Raw genomic sequence first — 25699 nt, 5'->3', positions numbered from 1 at the left:
TTTGATATTGTTCTTGATACCATGTCATGTTTTGTCTGATGTCAACTAATATGGCAAAACTTTGCTAGCTGTGACGACTTATTTGACAGACAAGTGCTCATTGTTCAGCTTTCTTTCTTTATTCAATAAACATTGGAGGCGATATATATAGTTGACATGGTGTCAACAATCTAAGCCAACTCCGTCTGTTTTGCCCCATAGTTGCGCACGCATCGGTTATGTTGCTAGACAACCAACCTGTCTATAAGGAAGCTCAAAGCTGAAACATAGGCAGTCAGTCTGTGTTACTGTCTCTCTGACACCATGTTATGTTGCAGGTGACGAGGAGGGCTACCAGGATGTAACACTGTCTCTGATGAGGGACCGCTCTCTGAACAGCACCCGTGGGGCCCAGGAGTGGTGGGACATCAGCATCGCCGACTGTCCTCCGTCCACAGGGGCCTGCGGCGTCCTGCCCATGGTCATCTTCAACGACAAAGTCAGCCCCCCCAGCCTAGGTTTCCTGGCAGGATATGGGTAAGGATCTGTGCCTACCGGTCTTCTCAATGGTAGCCAAGTCCAGCTAATCTAATACACTAGATTTACATTCAAACTATTGAGTGGGAAATTACTGTATTTTGAATAGAAGAGAGGTCTATGTTCAATTATGCTCAGTCTACACTTGTTCTCTGTTGCAGGATCATGGGTCTGTACGTGTCTGTGGTGCTGGTGATCGGGAAGTTTGTGAGGGGCTTCTTCAGTGAGATCTCGCACTCCATTATGTTTGAGGAGCTGCCCTGTGTTAACCGTATCCTCAAGCTGTGCACAGACATCTTCCTGGTCAGGGAGACAGGAGAGCTAGAGCTGGAAGAGGAGCTCTACTCCAAACTCATCTTCCTCTACCGCTCACCAGAGACTATGATTAAGTGGACAAGAGACAAGCTATCAAGTGACAATCGCTAGCCCCCCTCCTCCCCAGCTGTCCTGTCCCATCCAGAGCACCCCTGGTTGGGGCTGTCTCACACACAGGGGTGCCTCTACCTGGTCTTCTTCTAAAAGACCCAATGCTAGCTCCAGTGGGTCTAGTTTCACTGTGCACTAACCCCTTCTCTTAACCAGGGGGAAAGGGACGTTTTGTCTGTTTCTGTACACTAAAGAGTGCTATTTGCCTCTGCTGGTGGGCTGTACTGAGAAGACAGTGAGCCAGAGGCTGTGTGACGTCCGAGGGTCTGTTCCAGTGCCTGTCCCCTGGTTATGGAAGGGTTGGCTAGGCCTCTCCAATCAGAAGGGCAGGTTAGATGCTTTGCACTTTGCCCACAGACAAAACCCAGGCTCCTCTTGTCTTATTGCCTGTGTTCCAACAGAAAGATCGGCTTCTGAATGAGGTGTGATGGCCGGCTCGACCTACAGACACTACCCCTTAATGAAGAGCCAGGCCACCAGACAGGTCAGAGGCTGGATCCTCACTACGCTGACCAGCACAGTGTGGACTAATGCAGCGCCAAAGGGGCCAATTTGAGAGAAAAAGGACCCAAAGTAGGGTGTTTGTATCCAATCAAAACACTATTAGATCATATGCAGCCAAATCTCTGAGTCTTACTCAAACTGTTTACAAATTGAAACACTTCAGTTGGGAGGAAAGCTAACTTTGTACATTGCAACAAGTTACAGGCTTATTGATGGCAAGACTTGAATCTTACATTTTTTTACAAGTGTAAAATATATTGTGGTTAAATGAGAGTATAGCGACACTGTACAGAGTAAAGACTGAAGCATACAAAATGTCTCCATGCTGGACTAACGCATAAGGCAACATTAGCCCCATTTCTAGAAAATGTTGTGCTAGAGTAGTTCGACAAATTGTGACTCTATACAGGAAACACATCTACCATTGTGCCTTAAATCTTTTTTTCTGAATTGTTACAATATGGTTCAACCATTGCTTGAGTAGTTGCCAATATGCATAAATCTATATGCAAAAACGTAAAACCAAAACCTTTCCTAACTTTAATAAACATGTGTTTTACTTTATTGCCATATGTTTGCTCTCATTTTCAGAGAACCTGTGTGATGCTGATGGGAGTTCTAATGTAGAACCATGCAGGTTGTTGCTATAGGATCTCTGTTGTGGAAGAATAATCATTTCTATTTTCAATATAATGTGATTCAGCTCCTAAACCAATGAAAATATTGTTCATCTGTACAAATAAATGATCCTTCTCATTCCTGACATGGAAAAACAAATTGTTTCAGCATCATATATTCAATTCATTAGTTAGACCTGAATCAATGTTAGATTCACCACCAAGCAGTGCCTTGTACAAATCATTTTGGGTGCAGTTAAGATTGATTTAAACTGTCTATAGTTGTCTTATAGACAAATAATTAATAAACGGACTGAAAATAAATAAGAAAAGCAATTGGTATTAGTTTATATTGTGACAAACAGCCTTGGCTGTAGAGTTGCCAAGGGAACAGTGTCACTGCAGTGCCGATGGACAGTGTCCAGTCACTATGACCCATTGACCCTCGGGATGGCTTCATCCTCTTCCTCATCTAGCAGGAACTCACTGATCTCCTCCCTCATCTGAGACCTAGACAAGTCCATAAAGAGAAGTAACAAGGTAAATAGAAGGATGTGCAATTCTACTGGTAATAACTCAATATTCTATGCAGACAAAAATAGCTATTTCACAAGTTTTTCTTGTTTTTGAGTAAAGAATGTAGTTTTAATCTCACCTTCTCCTCTCAGCCTCTGACAGTATGTACTGGGGAAGGGCATCTAATGCAGTCTGTAGAACAGAGAAAGGCCATGGTTCACATTGTCCTGCTGTAGTCTTTGTAAAGATGATCTTGGTCATGTTTAGGAGTAATGTGAAGTGATGGATGTCCTTTCCCTTACCATGTCTTTGATGGTCAGTCTACAACTGTAACACAACAGGCTTTTAAGATCCACTGTCTCTGGCTCCCTGAAAGAACACACACAGTATTCTATTCATTCAATAAGATCAACATCCCAAATTAAACACAGCCTCTTATTGTACAAGCTGTTGCTTGGCACTTCACCCTAAAATGTAAAAACGTGAATATACACAGAGTGTTCAAAAGAACAACACCTGCTCTTTCCATGACTGACTGACTGAGCAGGTGAAATCTACGATCCCTTAATGGTGTCACTTGTTAAATCCACTTCAATCAGTGGAGATGAAGGGGAGGAGACCAGTTAAAGAAGGATTTTTAAGCCTTGAGACAATTTAGACATGTGTTGTGTATGTGTGCCATTCAAAGGCCGAATGGGCACGACTAGATTTCAGTGCCTTTGAACGGGATATGGTAGTAGGTGCCAGGCGCAACGGTGTCAAGAACTGCACCGTTGCTGGGTTCTAACTGAACAGTTCCCCGTGTGGATCAAGAATGGTCCACCACCCAAAGGACATCCAGGCAACTTGACAACTGTGGGAAGCATTGGAGTCAACATGGGCCAGCATCCCTGTGGAACGCTTTCGACACCTTGTAGAGTCCATGCCCCCGACGAAGTGAGGCTGTTCTGAGGGAAAAGGGGGGAGGGGTGCAACACAATATTAGGAAGGTGTTATTGTTTTGTACACTCAGTGTACATAATCCAGCTGTACAGTAACGCAAACATTGGAGACGTATACATTGGGGACAGGAGACATGAATGCCTACTGACTTAGCAGAGGAGCAGCAGCCCCCATCTCCAGTCTCACACCCCTGACTCTGGCCCCCTCCAGAGGAGTGTCCCTGGCCTGCCGAGGAGGCTGGAGGCGACCCTGGAGCTGCTGTTGTACCAGGGGTGAACTCAGGGCCTGGGCCCCGCCTCTGAGACAGCTGCTCTGAGATCAGTGTGGCCTGGTAGGCAGAGAACTCCTCTACAGTACAGGGGGAGGCAGAGAGGGGGGGATAGGTAGAGATAAGAGATATTTACATGATTAGGGTATTACAATTTAAATGAAAAATACAACTCGTTTCAGTACAAAATGGCATGTCTTTTTATTTAGTGAGTACAGTACATTTCCGTGATGTGATGCCATCTTAGTACATTGGCAGTGTGACTCACCTAGTTTAGTGTCCAAGGCACAGACACACAGTAGGCACTTAGCAGAGAGTTGTGTGTTGGTGTTCTGAGGGGGACATGCTGTGTGGAGCTTCTCACTGGTCCTGGAGGACAACCATCACAGGTGTTCAATACCAAAATCCTCAAACATTATCAACAGCTTTCTTCACACGGGTCTAGATACATAACAGGCTCACTTAAGATTGATATAGTATCCTTCTTTTAACAAAATCCCCTTTCAACTGTTGGTTCCACTTTTCTGGTCTCTGTTATTTACTTAACAAATAAGGAACACGCAAAACGTGCACTTATAAATCATAACAATTTTGATCAAAATACAGCTGTAGACAGAAGTCAAAGAGCAAACATACAACTGGTGTCTCTCCTGAGTTCTGCCCCGAACAAAAGGATCTCCTATGTCAAAACCTGAATGTGCAGCTCAAAGAACAAGTTATTCTCAACACAAGGTTTCTGAGAACCTGTCTCAGCAGTATGCAAATCTACCCTTGTTTCAGAGAAAAACAGACGCTGTCTCTCTGTGTCTCGCTATCCCCCTCGGTCCCTTCTCTCACAGACGCCGGGCTGTGGGTTTTGGCAGAGACACAGACCAAGGCCTCAATATTCAGCTATACAGTGAGCATTAAGTACAATGGCACGTAAGCAAACTAATAACAACAATCAATGGTGGGGTTCTTTAAAAGACCCCCAAAAATCTACTTTAACCCTACACAACCACTATTTTCTTTACAAATACTGCACCATATAGAAGTCGCTCTTACAACTGGTTCCTAGTGTGCCTTCTTGTGCTACCCATCCTCACCTGTAGATTGTGCTGACAGTAGAGGGGAAGTCCGTCTGGAGTTTGGTGACAAAGCTCTCTGTCAAGCGCTGGATGCTGGCCTTGTCTTGTGCCTGGAAGAGGCAGTGAGGAAAACTCTTAAAATACTCTTGAGAAGAATACTGGCTGGGCACACAGTGCCACCCTGGATAACAATGGTAGTAATCAGAACACAGCCGACTCTCACCTTAGAGTCCAGGCCAGGGATGAAGACCGAGGGGATGTCAAACATTCTGTTGTAATAGGCTATTTCTTTAGAGGAGTAGTCCCTCATGGGTCTGACAATGACCACGTCTCCGTGGCGAGGATCTGAGAAGCCCTGTGAACATAGCAACATTTCAAAATGACACAGCTGCTGCTGCCAGAGCTCAATACACAATGTATGCCTACGTGGGGTAATGCTACGTTGATGCTTTCGAACGGTACTTTAAATATTGCAACGGAGGGGCATAAACATCATGTTCACTATTTTACAGCTGAAAGAGGGGAGGTCTTTTTCCCCCTCACCGTGTCCGTTGCCAGCGATGCCCCTCGCCCCAGAGAGATGTTGCTGAGCAGTTTGATGGCCAGGCGAGAGCAGCTGTCCCCCATCATCACCTTGGTGTAGCCCTGCGTCCTCGCTGTGTGGAGAATCAGGTGCTGCCTGGACAAAGGCACACATTACACCTGTCAGAAATGGCCTTTACACAAACTAGACCTTCAGAAGCATTTCATACATGTTCATCCCCCATATGCTTGGATGTGTAAATGGCATGTCTCAGAGATACTGTCTAATCTCTCACCTCAGTGTATGTAGCAAATCCTCTTTGGCTGTCGGTGTCCTCACAGAGGCAAACAGTCTCTTAAGGGCTTGGGTGTGTTCAGGGGTGATGGGGCTGGTTACTCCATTCTGGACCTCCTGCATGCTCAGATTGGACAGGTGACTCTGGGCATTCTCCACAGAGAGGTCTGGGTGCTGGTTCTGGTTCTTCCTGGTCGGGATGAAGTGGTCCACAGCAGCTTTATAACTCGACCCAGTCGGAGGTTTTCCCGTTGCCGAGGATCCTGCCTCTAGCACGGAGCTGGGGAGACTGAGTACCTGAAACACCATGGGAAGTGAAAGACAATAAGACGTGATGGTGCAACCATATGTTCTAAATCAGTGGTATATATATATATATGCAAATGTATATATATATATATATTTTAAAAAACTGAAATATTACATTTACATAAGTATTCAGACCCTTTACTCAGTACTTTAAGCACCTTTGGCAGTGATTTACAGCAGAGTCTTCTTGGGTATGATGCTACAAGCTTGGCACACCTGTATTTGGGGAGTTTCTCCCATTCTTCTCTGCAGATCCTCTCAAGCTCTGTCAGGTTGGATGGGGAGAGTCGCTACACAGCTATTTTCAAGTCTCTCCAGAGATGTTAGATAGGGTTCAAGTCTGGGCTCTGGCTCGGCCACCTAAGGACATTCAGAGACTTGTCCCGAAACCACTCCTGTGTTGTCTTGGCTGTGCGCTTAGGGTCATTGTTCTGTTGGAAGGTGAACCTTCTCCCTAGTCTGAGGTCCTGAGCAGGATTTCATCAAGGATCTCTCTGTACTTTGCTCCGTTCATCTTTTTTTATTTTACCATTATTTAACCTGGCAAGTCAGTTAAATTCTTATTTACAATGACGGCCTCGATTATGTAAATAAAGTACCCGTTTTTTTACATTTGCAAAAATATCTAAAAACCAGTTTTTGCTTTGTCATTATGGGATATTGTGTGTAGATTGCTGAGTTAAAAATAAAAAAAATTACACATTTTTGAATAAGGCTCTAACGTAACAAAATGTGGAAAACGTCAAGGGGTCTGAATACTTTCCGAAGGTACTGTACATATTTAATTCCGGTACATATTTAATTCCAATGATCAAAGCTCAGTCTCACATCCTAGACAGAAGTACAAAAAAAAAAAATTGGCAGCTCACCTGCTCCAGGTGGACTATGTGGTAATGGTAATTAGTGGCTCTGAAAACTGACTCCAGTTGAGCCACTGTCCTCTTCCGCTCTTCCATGCTTTGACCACTGGCACCGCCCTCTGTCAAGATACAGTAATAGACAATCATCACACATGAGCTAGTCTAAATGGGCCAGAACCACCTGCTAAGTGACAAAATAAAAATGTTTTTGCCAAAGAGCAGTGATGATCATCTGTGCATTACCATCTATGTAGATAATTCCGGGGACAAATCTCAACTTCTTGGGTGCGTCTCGACTCAAACCCTGAGAGAAGAAAATTGTTAATTTTCACTCAAAAAACAAAAACCGTTTGAAACCCTTAATCATTTGAAATTTTAATTGAATTTAAATTTAATTTGTTAATGAGTTACATCTAAAATGTCAGCCCTGTGATATTTCAGTAATTGCAACATACAGTGTGACTACACATCTAGGAAGACATTGATCCAGCTACCTCTTGAACCTGTGACAGCATGGAGCTAGAGGCTGGCCCTCCAGACACTGCAAGAAGAACCTACAATAGAGAAACAATGCCAACTCAGTTGTTTTTGATTTATGTAAGACGTTACAAACATGTTAGAGATGGATATTCAATACCTTCTCTCCAGGGAAAATGACCCGGTTCTTTCCCAGCATGGCCCGGAACTTGTGTATGAAGTACTCCTTGAAGCAGCCCCTGGCCAGAAGACATACCCAAATAAATGCATTACTTTTCAGCTTGGCTGAAAAGCTTAGCTACAAAGAGCATATGTGCTGACAATGAGAGCAAAAAATGCACAACTAAGTATAAATTAGCACTAATTTTTGCAGTACATTCTGTGGGATCAGTTCTTGAGACAAATACATCTAGTTTGTGGTAATTGAACTTATTTTTGCAAGTAACGTTACCTGCAAAATGCATCTCCAGCTCGGATGATCAATACAGTTGTATTTTCTTTGCATTTGACACACTTCTTGGAGACACTGCGATAAAAAAATATATTGTGAGCAGTTGGAAGCAGTTGCTACAGCAGACAAAACTTTAAGTAGCTACGCTAAGGTTAGCTGCATTAGCTTGACTGCAGCTAAAGCAACTCGGTAATCTAGCTGTTAAATGGGCAAATAGTTTACCGTGGGGTCACTCTGTGATCTAGCTGTCCATTGTATTCCTCATCAACCTGGCACATGGTCGAGTTGAGCGAGTTAGCAAGCTATGTGGAGCTCTAATTTATTGTAGCTTGCTAGCTAACAATTGCAGAATGTGGTTGTAACAGAGTTTTCGGTTCAAGCTTGCCTGCGAGCCAGTTAAAACTATGTGAGCAGATACCAGAGTTTTTCGAAACTCTATTTAGCAAGATAAATTCATTAGATTCGTTTTGCTATTTCGAGATGTATTTAATTCAGCCTATTTCTTATAGCTGTTAAAAGGCTCGTGCTGGAATAACAACATAGCGCATTTTGATGACGTAATATATTATTTCCATAGTCATGTGAAGAGCGTTTTGTGGTTGGATCACTGTTCTTTTTGTGGATGTATCACATTAATCAATGTTGAAACACATATTTAAAAGAGAAAATTATAACTCTAATAACGTAAACATTTTACAACACAATGAAACAATGTATTCTGGGACTGTAGTTTGAAGCAGCTGTAAACTGAATTGGTGACATCGCGAACGAGACTTCAATGCCCAGAAACGTAATCTTTTTGTTGTAGCTGTACGGCTTGTTCGTGAGAGTCGCACAGAACTTGCAGTTGTGCAAATTCCCCGATCTTTTAATAATCTGGATATATTTTGGTCAGTTGTATGTAAATCAAAATGATTTGAAGATCGAATAATCTGCTCCGCGCCCGGCTCGGGTCCTCTCGACAACCAGCACTGTCTTGTAATGTTTACTTCTTTCGTGCTTCGGCGTGTCCTCTCGAGCGCTTGTGTAGCGGACTGATGTAGTGTCTGTTTGCTAAATTATTTGACACAAACAGTTCATAGGTTGGGTAGCTTTATTCATACGCTTTATTCACACGAAGGATGTCCATCGTGCACAATCGATGAAAATACTCGATGTGAATACACCCAGGTAGTTGCAGCCATAGTCGAGAACGAATTGCGAGCAAGATCCTCGTTCATGATGGCGATGTTTCGCAGTTTTGTGTCGGCTACTCATCAGCTCAGGCAGCATCAACAAAACGGGGCAGCCGCGGCTGCCACTGGCGAGAGCCTCGAGAGCCAGTTCTCCTGCCCAATTTGCCTGGAGGTGTATCATAAACCTGTCACCATTGGAAGATGTGCCCACACGTAAGTTGACGGATTTGTGATCTCTTGCTTCTCAGACAAGTCTCTCACTTAAACAACAACAACGTGCTATTGTATATAGCATATAGTCTCTCGTATTTGTATTAGTTGTTGTCACTTATCAGTCTGCAGATACTGAGCTGTCAATCTTATTTTTGCTTGTCAATTAAAGTAACGGTTTTGTTATAAAATGCTTATGATTCACAGCAAAAATGGCACATCTATGATAGAAAAAACGTCACTGATACTGGGATAGGGATAATGTTATTGTTTTTCTTGGGATGCCAACTTGCCAAAGAGAATGCAAGGGAGCTCAGACAGTAGAACAAAGCGGGCTAGGTCGTAGTTCAGTGCCTCTCGAAACGCAATATCGACGTAAAATATTAGCTAAGCTATTATAGCGGATTTGATGAGAAATGTTGGACAACAGCTTTTTCACAATAAAGACATAATAGCTACAGACAGAGGAAATGCGTGGCTAACTCAACACAAATTAGATTAGCCGAGGCAGCCGATAGTAGGCACTAGATGGTGCCCACGATCGGCTGCCTAGGCTTAAATGAGACGTGTTGTCGAAAAGAGGAAGACCGTTTTGTATACTTTAAGCCAGCACTAGGATATGTGGAAACAACAATATTCAAATGTTGAATGGGATGTTTTGGATCCTCATGATGCTCATTGCATTGTTTGATCTATCATTTTTCTGTAGCGTTTTAGCACTCAGTCAGAGAATAAGCCGAATTATTAATGTTTTATTTTTCATGTTTGTTTCCCACCACTGCATAAGCTTGCCACAATGTCCTTGACTAGTCCTCGGGAACGTGGGTAATGTAACCTCAGTGTGGCACATGACAGTTGCCTTTGATCTGTGAGGTGCTGCCTCTGGAACATTGAGCAGAGCTGGAACACTGAGCAGAGCTGGAACACTGAGCGGAGCTTCTGCCTGCATCATTCTCTCACTGTGATCAATTCCCATTTCACATGTACACGAAAAGACTGCAGCTGTGAAAGGAAGCTCGCTGAATAGTGGTTGTAAAAGTTAGGTTGAGAACATGGCATTAATTTTCCTCAATAAGACACATTTTTACAATCGTTAGGCCACACTTGTTTTGGTAGGAACACACACCACAAGGTTGAAAACCAAGGGGTCTGAATGCTCCAGTTTTATAAGCCATTTGAATGAGTTTAAAAAAGCTATTTGGAGGAGCCACATCTTCACCCGTTATTGACCAATTGTGCCTAGTTCCCCTAATCTGAACATGAATGAACATCTGTGTAGGGCTGTAGCCGAAGTAACACCGCCTGTGTTTTTTTGTTTTTTTGTCTCCTGTGAATTTCATCACTAACAGTTACACAGAAAAGGTCTAGATGTAGTCTACTCTAAAATGTTATTTTTTGAGGGCAACTTGATGTCCATTCTTCTGCTGTCAACACTAAAGATGACTGGCGTTTTGAAAACAGAAAACAGCTCCCTTCTAGTCTTCCTTTTTGACACCTTCTGTGTGTCTACAGGAATGAATGTGTAGGGTTGACTTGAAGCTGACTGCATTGTCACTCGCCAAACAAACCGTTCCTCCTGCCCTTTTGAGGATTGCATTTTTCTGACAGTGGGAGCGCTAAATATGGCCGCTCATTTAAAGACGTGAGTCAGACAGACCTCAGAGCCCCATCTTTTTTTGTTTTTTGTTGGTCTGTCTTGTAGGAAGTGGTGTAATGTGGGTCTGGTGGGTGGATTGAATAGTCTGCTCTAGATGTTGTTTGCTGTGTGGCTGTCTGTTAGCCTGTCCCACCAGCAGTACTGAGTTTGCTGATGACATTTGGGTGAGGTACTCAGAGCAACTCCTCTCGAGTTTCATTTGCCTGCTCCCTCCAGTGACATACGGCTTTTCTGTGGCTCACTTCTATCTGACATGCATGTAGGCTAGTCCGATCTGTGTGAGGTCGGCTCTGTGGATGTCAACATCTCACATCACACACACCACTGCTGAGGTTAACACTTACGCAAGCCATCCTCTTCCTCGTCAGGAGTTGGTGTCCAAGCAGATATCAACAGCCATGAAAGTGTGGAGAAAACATGACATTGTGTAATATGGGCTAATGCTGTACATTTTTATTTTGTGTTTAACGTTAATTCAACTAGGAGTGGTCATGTCGTTGTCTCTTAAGTACAAAAAATGTTCTCTGCTCTGTATCCATACAGCATTGTGCCAGTGAGGGGCATATAACTCTCATTTGGGGACATATGCATGCAGTCAGTCTAATTATAGAAATAACCACAGGGAGAATTAATGTATTTTCTATTAAACCTCATTATTGAGGTCAGTGATTCTGGTTGAACCCAGAACTAAAGGTCCTGTCTATTATCCTGACAACAACACTTGAAGCATGGAATGTACATGGATGTAATCCATCGGGAGAAAACAGTGCTGGGGATGATGGAATTACACACTGTTGTCATGATTGCACTATCAGTACCACACACGCAGAGCTGAGTAGAAAAGTACACTTGCACGCACATGTCCTGGCGCTGCTCATTGTCATGGTGACGCTAAAGGCCTACTCACGGCATAATAATGGCTGGAATGGAGTCAATGGAATGGTATCAACCACATGAAACCAGGTGTTTGATACCTTTCCATTGGCTTAATTCCAGCCATTATTATGAGCCGTCCTCTCCTCTGAAGCCTCCAGTGACTCACAGGCTTGTATCCATGTGGACAACTCATTTTTAGTGGTATGAGATGACTTTTAACAGGTGTCTGTATTACCTTGCCCTGGACAAAACTGAGAGACTCCGGTCTATCAGCATTATAGACAATATTATGAATAAGATCAAGTAATCTGATCAAATGGCCACCCAGACTATTTGCATTGCCCCCCCCCCTTTACACCACTGCTACTCTCTGTTGTTATCATCTATGCATAGTCACTTTAATAACTCTACCTACATGTACATACTACCTCAAATAACCGGTGCCCCCGCACATTGACTCGTAAGTAAGCATTTCACTGTATGGTCTACCTATACCTGTCTTATTTGGCGCATGTGACTAATAAAATTTGATTTGAGATAGGAACCGTATATCAGTTTGTCAATTCCAAATCCCTCCCCCAAAAGGACCGCTCCGCAATCCCAACGTTATCTCACTCAGACTCTCCAGAGCATGCACTTTAATCTTCATCGCAAACCCCAATCTGTTGAAACCTCAGAGGCCAGACCTAATCCGTATCCCACTCAGTGGTAAAGTCTCCATCTGGCTGTTTCAACCCCTTACCCCAATCTTCTCTTGAACATAAGACAAAAGCTTCAATGGAGAAATGGGTGCATCTCATACAGTGTGCATCGGCATAACCGTCCAGTAACACCTGCTCAAAGCCTTTACCTAAGCTTCGTCCCTCGCCTACTCTCTCTTTTTTGTATCTCTCTCCCTCCATCCCTCTCTTCCCCACGTAGTGTTGTTACTGGGCTGAACCCAAGGCAGCCTGACTCCTACCCCACCTCCCTCCTTGTCTGGGGTGATTTGATGAAGTTTGCCCGTTGAGAGAGGGAGGAAAGGAGCAAAACAGGAGCTCTTATTCCTTCAAGGTTGTTCTGCATTCTCACGTTCTCTCTCAGCTATGCAGTGTGGCGGCATACATTTCTGTGTCTCTCGTTCCATTCTTTCTCTCTCCCCTGCTCTAGCCCAGCTGCTGCTGGGGAGATTGAACAAAGATCTCACATGAGAGCCTCTTACTGCTCCCCCAGGCCATGGAGGAGACTACTCACTACCTTCTACACTACTGTGTGCATGCATTGCTTAAGCATGCAGTCTCACTTGCACACAATCACATACACACGGACTCGTGCACCTGCTTTGCCCCCTGTGGCGTTGGCATGGATCCCACTGTTGGATTTGAAGTCTGTTTCCTCTGGCCAATATGGCTTTCTAATCAGCTCTCCACTCTGCTAAATGGGTCTGTGGAAAAGGGCAATACACTGTTTAACTATTGTAGCAACAAAAACAGTAGACTACTAAAGACTGTTGCCAAGCACGATTGGCATTGCAACCTGGCAGAAAACTGATCGTGCACTTTGTGTGGTCTGATGTTGCATCAGGATACCTTTAGCTGAACCTTCCTGTGTGGGTGGGTGGGCGGTAGCCTGAAAGGCTGACTTAAGTGTCTTTCATTTAGTTGTCTCAGTACAGTGTCAGAATTGAAGGGTTTGTATTGCCTCTCATGCAGATGATAATTTGCAGAAACAGTCCTTAAATGTCCTCAGATCTATTTTGGTTCTTCTACAAAGAGCAGGTGGATATTTTTAAGCCATTACTGAGACTGTTCTTGGCTTCCTCTCTGTAACGATGTGTGCTGAAAGTCGGGAAGCAAGTTCAGGGAGTGTTTTAATAAGTAAACGCAACATAATACAAAACAAGAAACAGAAACAATGACTCCTATGGAAGGAACCAAAGGGAGTGACATATTTAGGGAAGGTAATCAAGGACGTGATGGAGTCCAGGTGAGTCTGATGGTGCGCGTAACGATGGTGACAGGTGTGCATCATAACGAGCAGCCTGGTGACCTAGAGGCCGGGGAGGGAGCACACGTGACGGCACACGTGAGCCTGGCGAACCGGCGGAGGAATGAAAGCCTGTAGCGGCTCCCGAACCCGACGTCATTTCACCTGACACAAAAATATATATAAAATCCCTTATACTTCCCTTAGGCGAGGCGTTATTTTGCGCTGAGGTGTCCAGGTGAGTCTGATGACGTGCAGGTGCGCGTAACGATGGTGACAGGTGTGCGCCATAATGAGCAGCCTGGTGACCTAGAGGCCGGAGAGGGAGCACACGTGACACTCGCTGTGAAAAATGTTTGTTTCATTCCTAGTGCTCACAATGATGTACATTCCACTACAGTCTTCTTGGCTATGCTGTGAGATCCATGGGAGCGATTCTCTTGCACGTTGAAGCTTTTCCTTCTGTGTTGAGATACAGTGACTTTGGTGTTACGGTGCATTCAGAGGATGTCCAGCTGAGAGAACCTTGAGGTGTGTCATGTCAAAACGAACTGTCCTCGCCCCCACCCCCTCTAACAGTGGAGTGTCACGTAAGCCATGTGTTTCAATGGGCTGGCAGGGGATGTATAAGCAAGGGGTTGTCTGGAATGGGCAGTAGTCTCCTCTGATACTGCAGGAGGTTATACAGGCTAGCTCTATGCTTTCCCTAATTTCTGCTGGTGGTTTTCTGTGATGTCACGCCTTTAATTCTGTCCTGTGACGTTACAGTGACAAGCCCATCTGACGGCGTGTGAGAAGAGCCTCATTTCAGCAGAGAACGAAGCTTCTGAAAGTCACATGTAAAGATGTTCTGGCATGTCAAACTTGCTGAATGTGTGAAAGGCCCTCGCAAACTCATACCCTCTCTGCTCTGTTAAATCCGATTGTTTTAAGGTGGAAGCCTGTGTCTGTTCAGGGGGAGAAACACCCATGAGTTCCTACTCCTACTCTATGCTCTGCAGTGTCTACTTTCCTGTAGTTCTGAGAAGTAGATTGAACTGAGCTGAGGTGCAGATGGCGTGGAGCCGACCCCGAGGCTTCTGTGTTCTAGTAGCACCTGGCTACATTTGCGCTCATTAGCCTACCTCTGCAGCTCCTGAATTGGCAGCAAGTATCTCCACGAAGGCTTCCTCTCCATTCTCTGCACAGGAAATATGGTCAGCTCGCCTCATTCCTTCAGGGAGGGAGGTGGAGAGGGGAGATCAAACATACACAGTTGTGGAGCTTCTCTCCTTATAACACCATACGTCATCATATAAACCATATGCATCATCAGCAAGTCGTCCCGGTATCCTTGGGCCAGGTGTGTGCTGCGCTGTGGCGGCAGGCGAGGCCAATGTCTCTCTGGCTCTCGCTCTCTAATGGGGAGATGGCACTATTTTTACACATATCTAGGCCTCTTTGGTGACTCTCTTTGACTCCTGGGGGAATAGGCCGTTCCTCACCCTCTCCTTTAACACCTCCCTTAGGTAGCCCAATAATCACATTCCCGTGTCATATTCTAAATATTAGGCAACTGCCTATCTTTTATCTATGGATGAGAATTTCATGTAAATACTCAGGAAGCATATTGGGCATAGCCAACATGTGTACAACTTGGCAGTACAGAACAGTATATCAACAACGCCATTTTCACCCTTGAGTGTTTGTCACTCCCATGTCACCACACACTTGACCACAACTCTTTCTTTAGCCCCTTCTCAGTTAGACGTGTGTGTGTGTGTGTGTGTGTGTGTGTGTGTGTGTGTGTGTGTGTGTGTGAGCCTGCAGGTGGTGGCGTTCTGCTGTCTGAATGTTAAATACAGTGGCGGTGATTTAAGTGCCTGGGTTTAGCAGACTGCTATTAGACATCTTTCAAGTGATGACAGACGAGGCTAGAAGATAAGTTGGCTTACAAGCCGTTCAGGATGCTTACTTTGAAAGACCTCTGCTGCCGCTGGGGTACTTGGGACAGATTTGTATTTCATTGATATGGAGATAAGTTTCCCCACAGACGTTTATGTGGAGGAGTTGTACTCTGCAGGAGAGGGAGATGAGCATTTTGAAGGGGCTCGTGTTGCTCGCTGCTTGTCCTGCAGACCGTTGTAGTTTGACACTGTCGCAGCTCTGCCTGTCCTGTACTCTCTCTTTACGTCTGTCTGTCTGTCAGTGTGACAGGCCAAAATGATGGTGTTTTAGCACTGTGGGCTCTTAGTATTCATCAGTGCTGTTTAAATATGTGCTTTGTTCAGTGCTGCTCCTCTCAAGTTGGTCTCTCTAGTCTCTGAGACCGTATCAACCCGAGACAGTCCTTCATCACTGTCCAGACAGAGAGCTTTCACTACATCTCAGCTGATCAAACGGGTCCCTAAAACGATCTGTTTGGGAGCTGCAAAAAAGTTTGAGTCCCTTCCTCCCACCTATGTGTTTTTATTGCTCTATAAATAGGTTTTTGGGATCGTTTTCTGGAGTGTCTGGGAACGTGAATAGGCATGAGGACAGACTGCAAACGTTATTTTCATCTAACCTGATAGACACCACACTTTGCAGGGTAGACACAGGCCCGCACTTCGAACAACACCTCACGGAGCAACTGACTCTGACATGAGGTTCAGAAAGCAATGTGCTCCAGGGACATTTATGCTAGCTGAGTCTCACACACACAAACAGTAACATGTTATGTTGTTGGATCCTCGTGTCAGCATTGTAGCAATCATTTGGCCAGCGTCTTTCATGATGCTATTGGTTTAGCAAGGTAGTAGAAAAGGACGGCAAACGACTTGTACTGCTCCGATATTGAGATGTGCTGCAGTTCTATAGCCTAGGCTAGCTGAGTATACCTTTTGAATACGAGGCAATGATAGCCCCAGAGAATATTATTAGCAGCCTCCGCACTCATGTATAATTTCTCAAAGAAATGTCTTTCCAAGTATTGTGGACTCTTGAGAATTGGTCTGGGCCTACTCACGAGGCCTAATTTATTAGCATATTTTGAATGTTAATGTAGGCACATAGGCTGTGCTTCATCCACTTCTCAGCTCAACAGTGTTGTTGGGCGGATGGAAAACAACAGAGTTTGTGGATATTATGAACATGTTTTGACTAGATTGCATTTTGACTGAAAGACTGGCAGTGTTTCGGGGTTTCCTGTGTGACTGGGAAGAAGGAAGTGACTCCAGAGGAGGTCACATGGGTCATGTAGCTGGTTGAGTATGGATGGAGTGAAGTGAGAGATGTTTAGCTATGAAAACTAGGCCCATGCTAATGTGATAACTAAGGTGCTTAAACACAGGGCCATTACTTTAATAGACTGACGCTATGTAGCGCTCCTCTGTGTTGAGTTTATTAGCCACTTGGTTAGCCTGCCTGAGGGCAGACTGCACGGCTTCTTCCACAAGCGGTGAGTTCTGGTCAACAGCCGAAAGAGAAGAACAGTGGTAGACCCGCAAAGTTAGAACCAAGACTGGTTTGTGGCTATGCAGCGAGATCTGAATTCTGAAGTACAACATGGCTCCTTACATATCTGACCCCTCCCTACCCTACCCGCTCGCCATCAGGCTGACAGAGCCATAAAGCATCCAGCAGCGCTGTAAAAATCCGCAATGATTCAGTACTCTGGCAGTATAAACCCCTGGCTCATTTGTCAGGGGAGGTTTCGCGGCCAGCCCTGGACCAGCTCTCTGGGCCCTCTGTTTGCTGATGTCTCCCTCCCTGCATTATGCTAGCCCCCCCCCCCCCCCCCCCCATTAGGTCCCCCTGGCAGTGCTGACTGCTGACTCATGTCATCATGGGAGGTGACTGCCCATCACTCCGCCTGTTTGCATGCCACCACAGGGGCATTTCGAAGCCCCACCTTGGCCCAGCACCCAGCGGTGCCCACGTTGCACACATTTTTCGGGGACACTCGCTCCGAATAATCGCTCGGATTCACTTTGTGTTTAGACTTTACGTATCATTCAACGACTGACTGCCACTCGGTCTCTCTGTGTGTGTGTGTGTGTGTGTGTGCAGGTTCTGTGGGGAGTGTCTGCAACCTTGTCTCCAGGTCACCTCTCCCCTCTGCCCTCTGTGCCGCATGCCTTTTGACCCAAAGAAGGTGGACAAGTCCTCCAGTGTGGAGAAACAGCTGTCCAACTACAAGGCCCCCTGTCGGGGCTGCAGCAAGAAGGTGAACTACACTACTATGGCCTGCCACTCTGTCCAACACATACTGTACAGACGCACACTTGATCATACACACTACCACTCACACACACTCTCAAAACATCTCCCTGCCCATTTATTCACTTAATAGCATGTCTTGCTCTCTCTCTCCTGTCCCTCTACCTCTGTTTCTCTCGCCCTCTCCTGTTCCTCTGTCTCTCTCTCCTGTTCCTCTACCTCTGTTTCTCTCACTCTCCGGTTCCTCTGTCTCTCTCTCCTGTTCCTCTACCTCTGTTTCTCTCGCTCTCCTGTTCCCCTGTTTCTCTCTCCTGTTCCCCTGTTTCTCTCTCCTGTTCCTCTCTCTCTCCCCTGTTTCTCTCGCTCTCCGGTTCCTCTGTCTCTCTCTCCTGTTCCTCTACCTCTGTTTCTCTCGCTCTCTGCTGTTCCTCTGTCTCGCTCTCCTGTTCCTCTGTCTCGCTCTCCTGTTCCTCTGTCTCGCTCTCCTGTTCCTCTACCTCTGTGTCTCTCTCCTGTTCCTCTACCTCTGTTTCTCTCGCTCTCTGGTTCCTCTGTCTCTCTCTCCTGTTCCTCTACCTCTGTTTCTCTCGCTCTCTGGTTCCTCTGTCTCTCTCTCCTGTTCCTCTACCTCGGTTTCTCTCGCTCTCCTGTTCCTCTGTCTCTCTCTCCTCTTCCTCTGTCTCTCTCGCTCTCCTCTTCCTCTGTCTCTCTCGCTCTCCTCTTCCTCTGTCTCTCTCGCTCTCCTGTTCCTCTGTCTCTCTCTCCTCTTCCTCTGTCTCTCTCGCTCTCCTCTTCCTCTGTTTCTCTCACTCTCCTGTTCCTCTGTCTCTCTCGCTCTCCTGTTCCTCTGTCTCTCTCGCTCTCCTGTTCCTCTGTCTCTCTCGCTCTCCTGTTCCTCTGTCTCTCTCGCTCTCCTGTTCCTCTGTCTCTGTCTCTCTCGCTCTCCTGTTCCTCTGTCTCTCTCTCCTGTTCCTCTGTTTCTCTCGCCCTCCTGTTCCTCTGTCTCACTCTCTATCTATGCCCCCCCCCCCCTCTCTCATCCTCTCTCCACTGGCGGGCTCCAGGTGTCTCTGGTCAAAATGAGGTCACACATCTCCTCTTGCACAAAGGTCCAGGAACAGATGGCCAACTGCCCAAAGTTTGTGCCTGTGGTCCCCACTTCACAGCCCATTCCCAGGTAATCTCTGTCTGTCTCGCTCTATTTAATTCTAATTAATGGTATCTTGCTTTTATACATGTCTTACTACTCGAAGGTTGTCTTAATTCTCGCTCCATAAACCTCCCGTGGCTTATTAATGGACAATTTGAAAATGTGAAGAGAAATGTTAAAAATTATTAAAATATGAATCACACTTTTACATACCCCAGTTTGGGAATACCTGGGATAGGGTCTTTCTGTCTGGAGGGTCTGTGAACAACTCAGCCAGAGGAGGTCCCACTCCCAATGTGTGCTAGAAGCACTGAGCTACTAGTCTGAGGAAGAGTGCTGTGATCAGGTTCTGTGACGTCCATAGTGACCATCTGGAACTCACGAGTGAACACAGAACAGCTTATCTGTGTCTTTTCAAGGTTGTTGTTTTTACCACATTCCAAAACACAATTTAATTGGGCGATGTTGCCAGCACCACAAAGGCAGAGTCTCATCTAGTCGAAGGCCCAGGAAACACAGTGGACCATCTGCTGGTGTTTTCTACTTGTCAGAAAGTCATTATTCTGACTAAATTGTCACTCTTTTTTTTTTAGCCCAAGGCTGCAATTATGGTTGGTTGGTATATTTTGTGGAGTTTTTCTGAGGACATTGCTGTTCCATTAAGTCTACAGTATAGTGTTCACCCTTATTGGCTTATCAAATAGACGTCTGTCAAATGGACGTTTCCCATTAGCTAGTAGACTGCGTCCTACCTGAGAGACCTGTCAACCTTAAGTCTGATGGGACTCTAATGGGCTGCCCCTGGTCAGCTGTGGAGGGTAGTGTGTGAATAGGCCCTGTTGTCTTGGTGTGGTGCTGATGGAGCAGTGAGTTAATGGACACATTGTTAAGGACCCTGTTCTACGGCTGTGTGGCTCGGCTAGCGTAAATGTCACTGCAGCACATTGCTTTCTGACCCTCATGTCCACACAGACCAGCTGTCCTTCCAGGTGTGCTGCTGGACATGATTGGCATCCTGCTAATGTCTGGATACTGGGCCTCAGCCTTTGGAGCTATATTCACACACACAACAACAATCCATCAGTGTGTGTCTGGCAAAGTGTGTGTGTGATGCATACCCATGTTGTATCCATTATGGCTCCTACTAAACGTGTGTTTTCTCCCTGCCTGCAGCAATGTTCCAAACCGCTCCACCTTTTCATGCCCGTTCTGTGGAGCCCGCAATCTGGACCAACAGGAGCTGGTCAAACACTGTATGGAGAACCACCGCAACGATCCCAACAAAGTGGTCAGTCTGCTATGTTATACCCTGAACTATGGACACTGTCGTAGTCTGAACTATGGACACTGTCGTAGTCTGAACTATGGACACTGTCGTAGTCTGAACTATGGACTCTGTCGTAGTCTGAACTATGGACTCTGTCGTAGTCTGAACTATGGACTCTGTCGTAGTCTGAACTATGGACTCTGTCGTAGTCTGAACTATGGACTCTGTCGTAGTCTGAACTATGGACTCTGTCGTAGTCTGAACTATGGACTCTGTCGTAGTCTGAACTATGGACTCTGTCGTAGTCTGAATTTCCTTAAGCATTTATGTGCTGATATGAAGTGTTACGCGACATTGATGTCACTGCAAGAGGTTCTACTGCATTCTGGTTTGGTGTACTGGTGAGGTAATGACAGGGTTGTTGATTGGTTGGTGTGCCTCCAGGTGTGTCCTGTATGTTCAGCCATGCCCTGGGGGGACCCCAGCTACAAGAGCTCCAACTTCCTCCAGCACCTGCTCCACCGGCACAAGTTCTCCTACGACACATTTGTGGTGAGGATAAGGGTTGGGGTCTGGGCTCTGTGTCATCTGTTTTTTTACATAGGACTAGAGCAGTTCTGTTGTCAATAATGTCACTGTGATATCCTAGTACTGTCTCTGTGATATCCTAGTACTGTCTCTGTGATATCCTAGTGCTGTCACTGTGATATCCTAGTGCTGTCTCTGTGATATCCTAGTGCTGTCTCTGTGATATCCTAGTGCTGTCTCTGTGATATCCTAGTACTGTCTCTGTGATATCCTAGTACTGTCACTGTGATATCCTAGTACTGTCACTGTGATATCCTAGTGCTGTCACTGTGATATCCTAGTACTGTCACTGTGATATCCTAGTACTGTCACTGTGATATCCTAGTACTGTCACTGTGATATCCTAGTACTGTCACTGTGATATCCTAGTACTGTCACTGTGATATCCTAGTACTGTCACTGTGATATCCTAGTACTGTCACTGTGATATCCTAGTACTGTCACTGTGATATCCTAGTACTGTCACTGTGATATCCTAGTACTGTAACATGAATGCACTGCATATCTCAAAGCAGTCTGCTTTATTTATTTGGTGTCAGGCATTATTTGCTCAGTGGTTGACTGTGTGACTTTGTGTTTGCAGGACTACAGCATTGACGAGGAGTCATCACTGCAGGCAGCCATGGCCCTGTCCTGTCAAATCAAATGTTAAAGTGAGTGACTGTCTGACTCTGTGTTTACAGGACTACAGTATCGATGAAGAGGCGGCACTACAGGCAGCCCTGGCTCTCTCCATGGCAGAGAACTGAGAGTCCTCTGAGTCCCCCATTCTGCTATCTGGGGACTCACTTCCATCCCGACACCCCACTAGCTCTCTTTCTTTCTCTGGATCCACCCCATATCCAGCCCCCTCCACTGTCTCCTCACAGGGAACGTTTGGAAGGACTTGGCCCTGGCCAAGACTCCCACTCTGGGAGAGCTACAGAGAGATTATCTCCTAACCCTGTCCCTGATCCTCTGCCTGGCCCTTCATCCACTCTGCTCACCTGCTTAACTCGTCCCATTACATCATACTCTCAGCTGGCAGCAGCCCCAACACTTCCTGTATACTGGGGAGGAGGGGAGCTTGGCCTCCCAATAAATGTTGCATTTTAAAACCACTGCAATGTAAACCAGTGAGTACAGCATGGACATTGTTGTTATTCTGCAGTAAGTATGAAGGTTCCCAAAAGTAATGATTTAAGGTATTTTCTTTTACTCTTTGTTTTTCACTGTTCAAATGAAACTTTTTCAAACTCCAGGAAAATGCCATCACTTGACACACGTACCACAGATTAGTTCTGTTCAAGTTTATTCTCAAGTTTGATGGCTTTTTGATTGAGGGACTACAGTTGAATGGCTTGACCCCATTCTCAGTGTGATAATCTTACCGCTGGGTGACAGTCTAGACATGACCAGTTGAACACAGAGAGTGAGGACATTCTTATATCCCCCATCACGACAACAACACACTCTTAACATTTGCAACGCGAATCGAAACAAACTCTCAAACTATCCCCTTTTTGTATTCAGAGTTCGTGTGAATACTTGCACTTGTCACATTTTTCTACATAATTGAACTATAGATTGTTCTTATTTCCCAGTTGAGAAACAGAATTGTAGTACTCCATTCATTCTTCACTCTGCTGATATTTTTATGAAGCACCAGACAAGATAAAAAATATATTTTTGGAAAATGTCCCAGTTTCAAATGGTGTACTAACAATAAGAAACGTGTTTATTGGAGAGGTGTTCGTTGTTTTACCACCTTTTTCTAAGTACCCGTTGGTACTGTACTGCTGGCATCAGTTGTTAGCAGGAGCTTAGAGCCCATGTGTAATACGCTCTCAAACACAAGAGGGCGCCCCAGTCTCAAAATAGACCTGGCAATAGTCATTCAAAGCCATGTTCTTCAGTCAGTGTTACTCCAAGTCATCATGTTTATACCCATTCACAGTATTGTGAAGAATGCCCATGTGTTGCCTAAATATATGACCTGTTTGGTTTAGTGCCCACTAGGAGAAGTGCAATATTATGACGTGAGTACTGTTGGATAAGTCTATCCTTGTGGTTGAGTTGGATGCTGTCCCATAAGAGTCCAGTTTTATGTTAATTATTGTCTTGAACACCAATGTTCCTAGGCCATTTACCTTTCAGGATCCGCACTGCACCAATCTCAGTGGGGTCTCCCCAAAACCCATTGGTCATCAGAGCTGTGAAAATCTGTTTGTAACAGGCCTGGAATGTGTACGGTAGATTGAATCATTATGTTCCAATGGTTTGTGAAAGACGTCCACTTTCTGATAGCGCAGTAATTATTCAAGTTGGATTGAAACAGAACTGTTCAGAACAGCTGCATATTCAATCTTATGAGATCAATTTCTCTAACGGCACTTTGCTTCAAAGGGATAAAATTATAAAAGTACGTTGCCCCGAAGTAAATGTCCAATTATAAGCCATGTTTGAGTAGTAGTGTACCTGTTGAGCTAGCATTGATCTATGGAGGTTTAAGAGAATGTTTAGGTTCACTCTGATGAAGGATGCATTATGGGAAACTGGTTTGATTGTTCTTTATATAGCAAGCAATGGAGGAAGATATTATGTATTGTGATTAGTTGTTACTAGACTGACTAGTAGAAGTATAATGGTCTGTCCATTTGTGTTTTTCCTTGCTTCCGAGGGGAATTGTACATACGGTAGAGAATGCAACATTTAGGTTTAGGTCTAACGTTTCACAAGTTATATCTTTTTCCCAGAGCAATGCATTGAAATATTGCACTTTAATTACGAAATATATTTTGAAGGGTAGGAATTTTGTCTTTTTTTCTCTTTTACTTTAATTCGTTCCAATTTGTCCATTTCATGGTGGATGATAATGTAAGTTGTGGCTGTTTTTGTGTAAGAGCAGAAGGAAGGTTTTGTGTAAGAGCAGAAGGAAGGTTTTGTGTAAGAGCAGAAGGAAGGTTTTGTGTAAGAGCAGAAGGAAGGTTTTGTGTAAGAGCAGAAGGAAGGTTTTGTGTAAGAGCAGAAGGAAGGTTTTGTGTAAGAGCAGAAGGAAGGTTTTGTGTAAGAGCAGAAGGAAGGTTTTGTGTAAGAGCAGAAGGAAGGTTTTGTGTAAGAGCAGAAGGAAGGTTTTGTGTAAGAGCAGAAGGAAGGTTAAGTATGATCTCAGTCATAACATGTTGTTTTGGAGTACTGGGCTGGTATAAAATGTATTTGTCTGTTGTGTCATTAATATTTTATAGATGGGTATAGATTGCAAAATCAACTGAGAAAACCATCCCAGATGCACAATAGTGTGGCATATCAAAATGGACTCTCGGCTTAGTCGGAAGTGTTCCTGGAGATAATGCATCCTTATTTGAAAGACATCGACATGTTATATTTTCGGTGTTTAAATGTAATGTACTGGTTGGTGGCACAGTATTGACAGCTGTAGCCATTAGAGAAAAACTGTCGTCACCTTGAGAAGTCCTGAGTTTCTTCTGGGGCACCAAGGAATTGTCGCGCATATTTAATTTAATCACTTACTCAGCCTTTTTTACTACCTAATAATGATGCTATTTTAGAAATGTAAGGTCAAAGGTATTGTATGTTTAGATCAGCGTTCACGTGCACAGCTGTAGCCCAATGTAGATTTTGTATGGAGTATACCTCAAATGTATACTTTTCACTCTTTGTGTACTGTTGCATCCATGCATAATGCCACTGTACTGTGCATCATCATCCCAAATGTCCTGCTTGTGGTCAAAACCAGCCCAATCTCTGTAAAATAAACTCAATGTTGCAGGTCACACACTGATAGACCACCTGCAACAAAGACATACACCAAAAATCCCAAAAACAGGATGGTGAAAAGGAAAGTATTTGTATGAACTTTGTTGGGTCATTTTCCTCAAGAGGGCCTTACTGAGACTGTCTGTTCTAATCTTGGTAAGGCTGACAGGAAATAGACTGCCATATAGACCCGTATCACAGCAATCAGAGAAGACGGAGCCTGTGTCTCTGACTGTGTCCCCTCCCAGGACTTGGCTGCCCTGAGAGTGTATGTAATGTCACTCAGTATAGACACAGGCTGATGTTGTCCTCCCCAGGGGGGTCTGCGCTACAGTCTCTTGAAGCAGGACGTTTCCTTCAGGGCCACTGTACCCTAGAGACCCAGCCTGGGGTTTTGGCCCTACTGTCAGGGCCTGTGTGTGTTAAATGTGATTTATGCATTCTTGAAAAAAAGTAATAATACCAGTAATAACAATGTGGATATTCAAGTTATAACACTGTTTGAAGTTTAATAAGATATTGTATTTGTAGCAGATTTCTTTCCCTCAATAAAAACACTGACCCATCCCACTCTCTCTTTCCTTCCTGATATGTTGTTGCTAGATTTTTGAATTTGATACCCCCACGACTACCTTCACATTGAATGGGTAACATATTTACTGTGTTGTGATCTTTGAACTGAAATTAGAGATGTAATTTTAATCAGGAGTATTGTCAGAAGATCTCGGTCTTCTGCTGGTATGTAACAAGTAGAGTACACAGGGTGGTGTGAGACTTTGGGGACAACGTGTAATTACTGGCAGTGAATAGAGGCCTTACAATCTCCTTTAGTGGGGGCCTTTTTCAACTGGAGAATGGGGGACCCAGAGCTCATTGTGAACCCAAGAGGCCTGTAAACAACCACTGGTTGCCAGGGAGATGCCTGCCTTTGGAGGTGCTCTAAAATGGAAAGCGACAGGGGCCTTTGTGACAACACTGCAGCGCCGAGGTGACGGAAGACAGGCGGCAAGCATGCAGAGCCTCCAAACCGGTGTGGTGTCTGGAGACCGGGGTGGCATCTGAAGCAAAACTGCTCTCGCACTCAGACCTTTACTCTGTGGTGGGGC

General features: G+C 44.9%; 3 protein-coding genes across 5 annotated transcripts in view; 2 read left to right on the top strand and 1 right to left on the bottom strand.

Moving 5' to 3' along the window:
• LOC109895281 (piezo-type mechanosensitive ion channel component 1-like) overlaps positions 1-2223 on the top strand; it is a 73606-nt gene extending 71383 nt beyond the window's left edge. For both annotated transcript variants that reach the window (XM_031830775.1, XM_031830774.1), the window contains 2 exons: positions 318-516; positions 678-2223. In XM_031830775.1, coding sequence (XP_031686635.1) covers positions 318-516; positions 678-942 — 464 coding nt within the window. In that variant the 3' untranslated portion in view covers positions 943-2223. The remainder of the gene's footprint in view (positions 1-317; positions 517-677) is intronic.
• On the bottom strand, positions 98-8333 carry LOC109895463 (cytoplasmic tRNA 2-thiolation protein 2-like). The gene is made up of 15 exons (XM_020489162.2): positions 7993-8333; positions 7771-7845; positions 7480-7558; positions 7337-7396; positions 7086-7146; positions 6852-6961; positions 5675-5970; positions 5400-5535; positions 5080-5211; positions 4875-4966; positions 4058-4158; positions 3671-3869; positions 2882-2948; positions 2719-2771; positions 98-2573 (listed from the first exon to the last, which is right to left on the bottom strand). Exons 1-15 carry the CDS (start codon positions 8046-8048, stop codon positions 2492-2494), a joined length of 1599 nt encoding a protein of 532 aa, XP_020344751.1. The 5' UTR covers positions 8049-8333; the 3' UTR covers positions 98-2491.
• Positions 8334-8579: 246 nt separating this feature from the next.
• Positions 8580-25163, top strand: LOC109895282 (E3 ubiquitin-protein ligase RNF166-like). 2 transcript variants are annotated; one of them, XM_031830777.1, is made up of 6 exons: positions 8580-9158; positions 17683-17839; positions 18897-19009; positions 20156-20270; positions 20694-20801; positions 21421-25163. In XM_031830777.1, exons 1-6 carry the CDS (start codon positions 8989-8991, stop codon positions 21487-21489), a joined length of 732 nt encoding a protein of 243 aa, XP_031686637.1. In that variant the 5' UTR covers positions 8580-8988; the 3' UTR covers positions 21490-25163. The 2 variants fall into 2 exon arrangements, with proteins under 2 accessions (XP_031686637.1, XP_031686638.1); XM_031830778.1 differs by having other exon boundaries at positions 8613-9158; positions 21521-25163.
• Positions 25164-25699: the final 536 nt, after the last annotated feature.

Source organism: Oncorhynchus kisutch, linkage group LG8 (genome assembly GCF_002021735.2).
Source record: "Oncorhynchus kisutch isolate 150728-3 linkage group LG8, Okis_V2, whole genome shotgun sequence".
NCBI lineage: Eukaryota > Metazoa > Chordata > Actinopteri > Salmoniformes > Salmonidae > Oncorhynchus > Oncorhynchus kisutch.
Note: the sequence above shows the minus strand (reverse complement) of the source record. Positions and strands in the feature narration are given on the sequence as shown.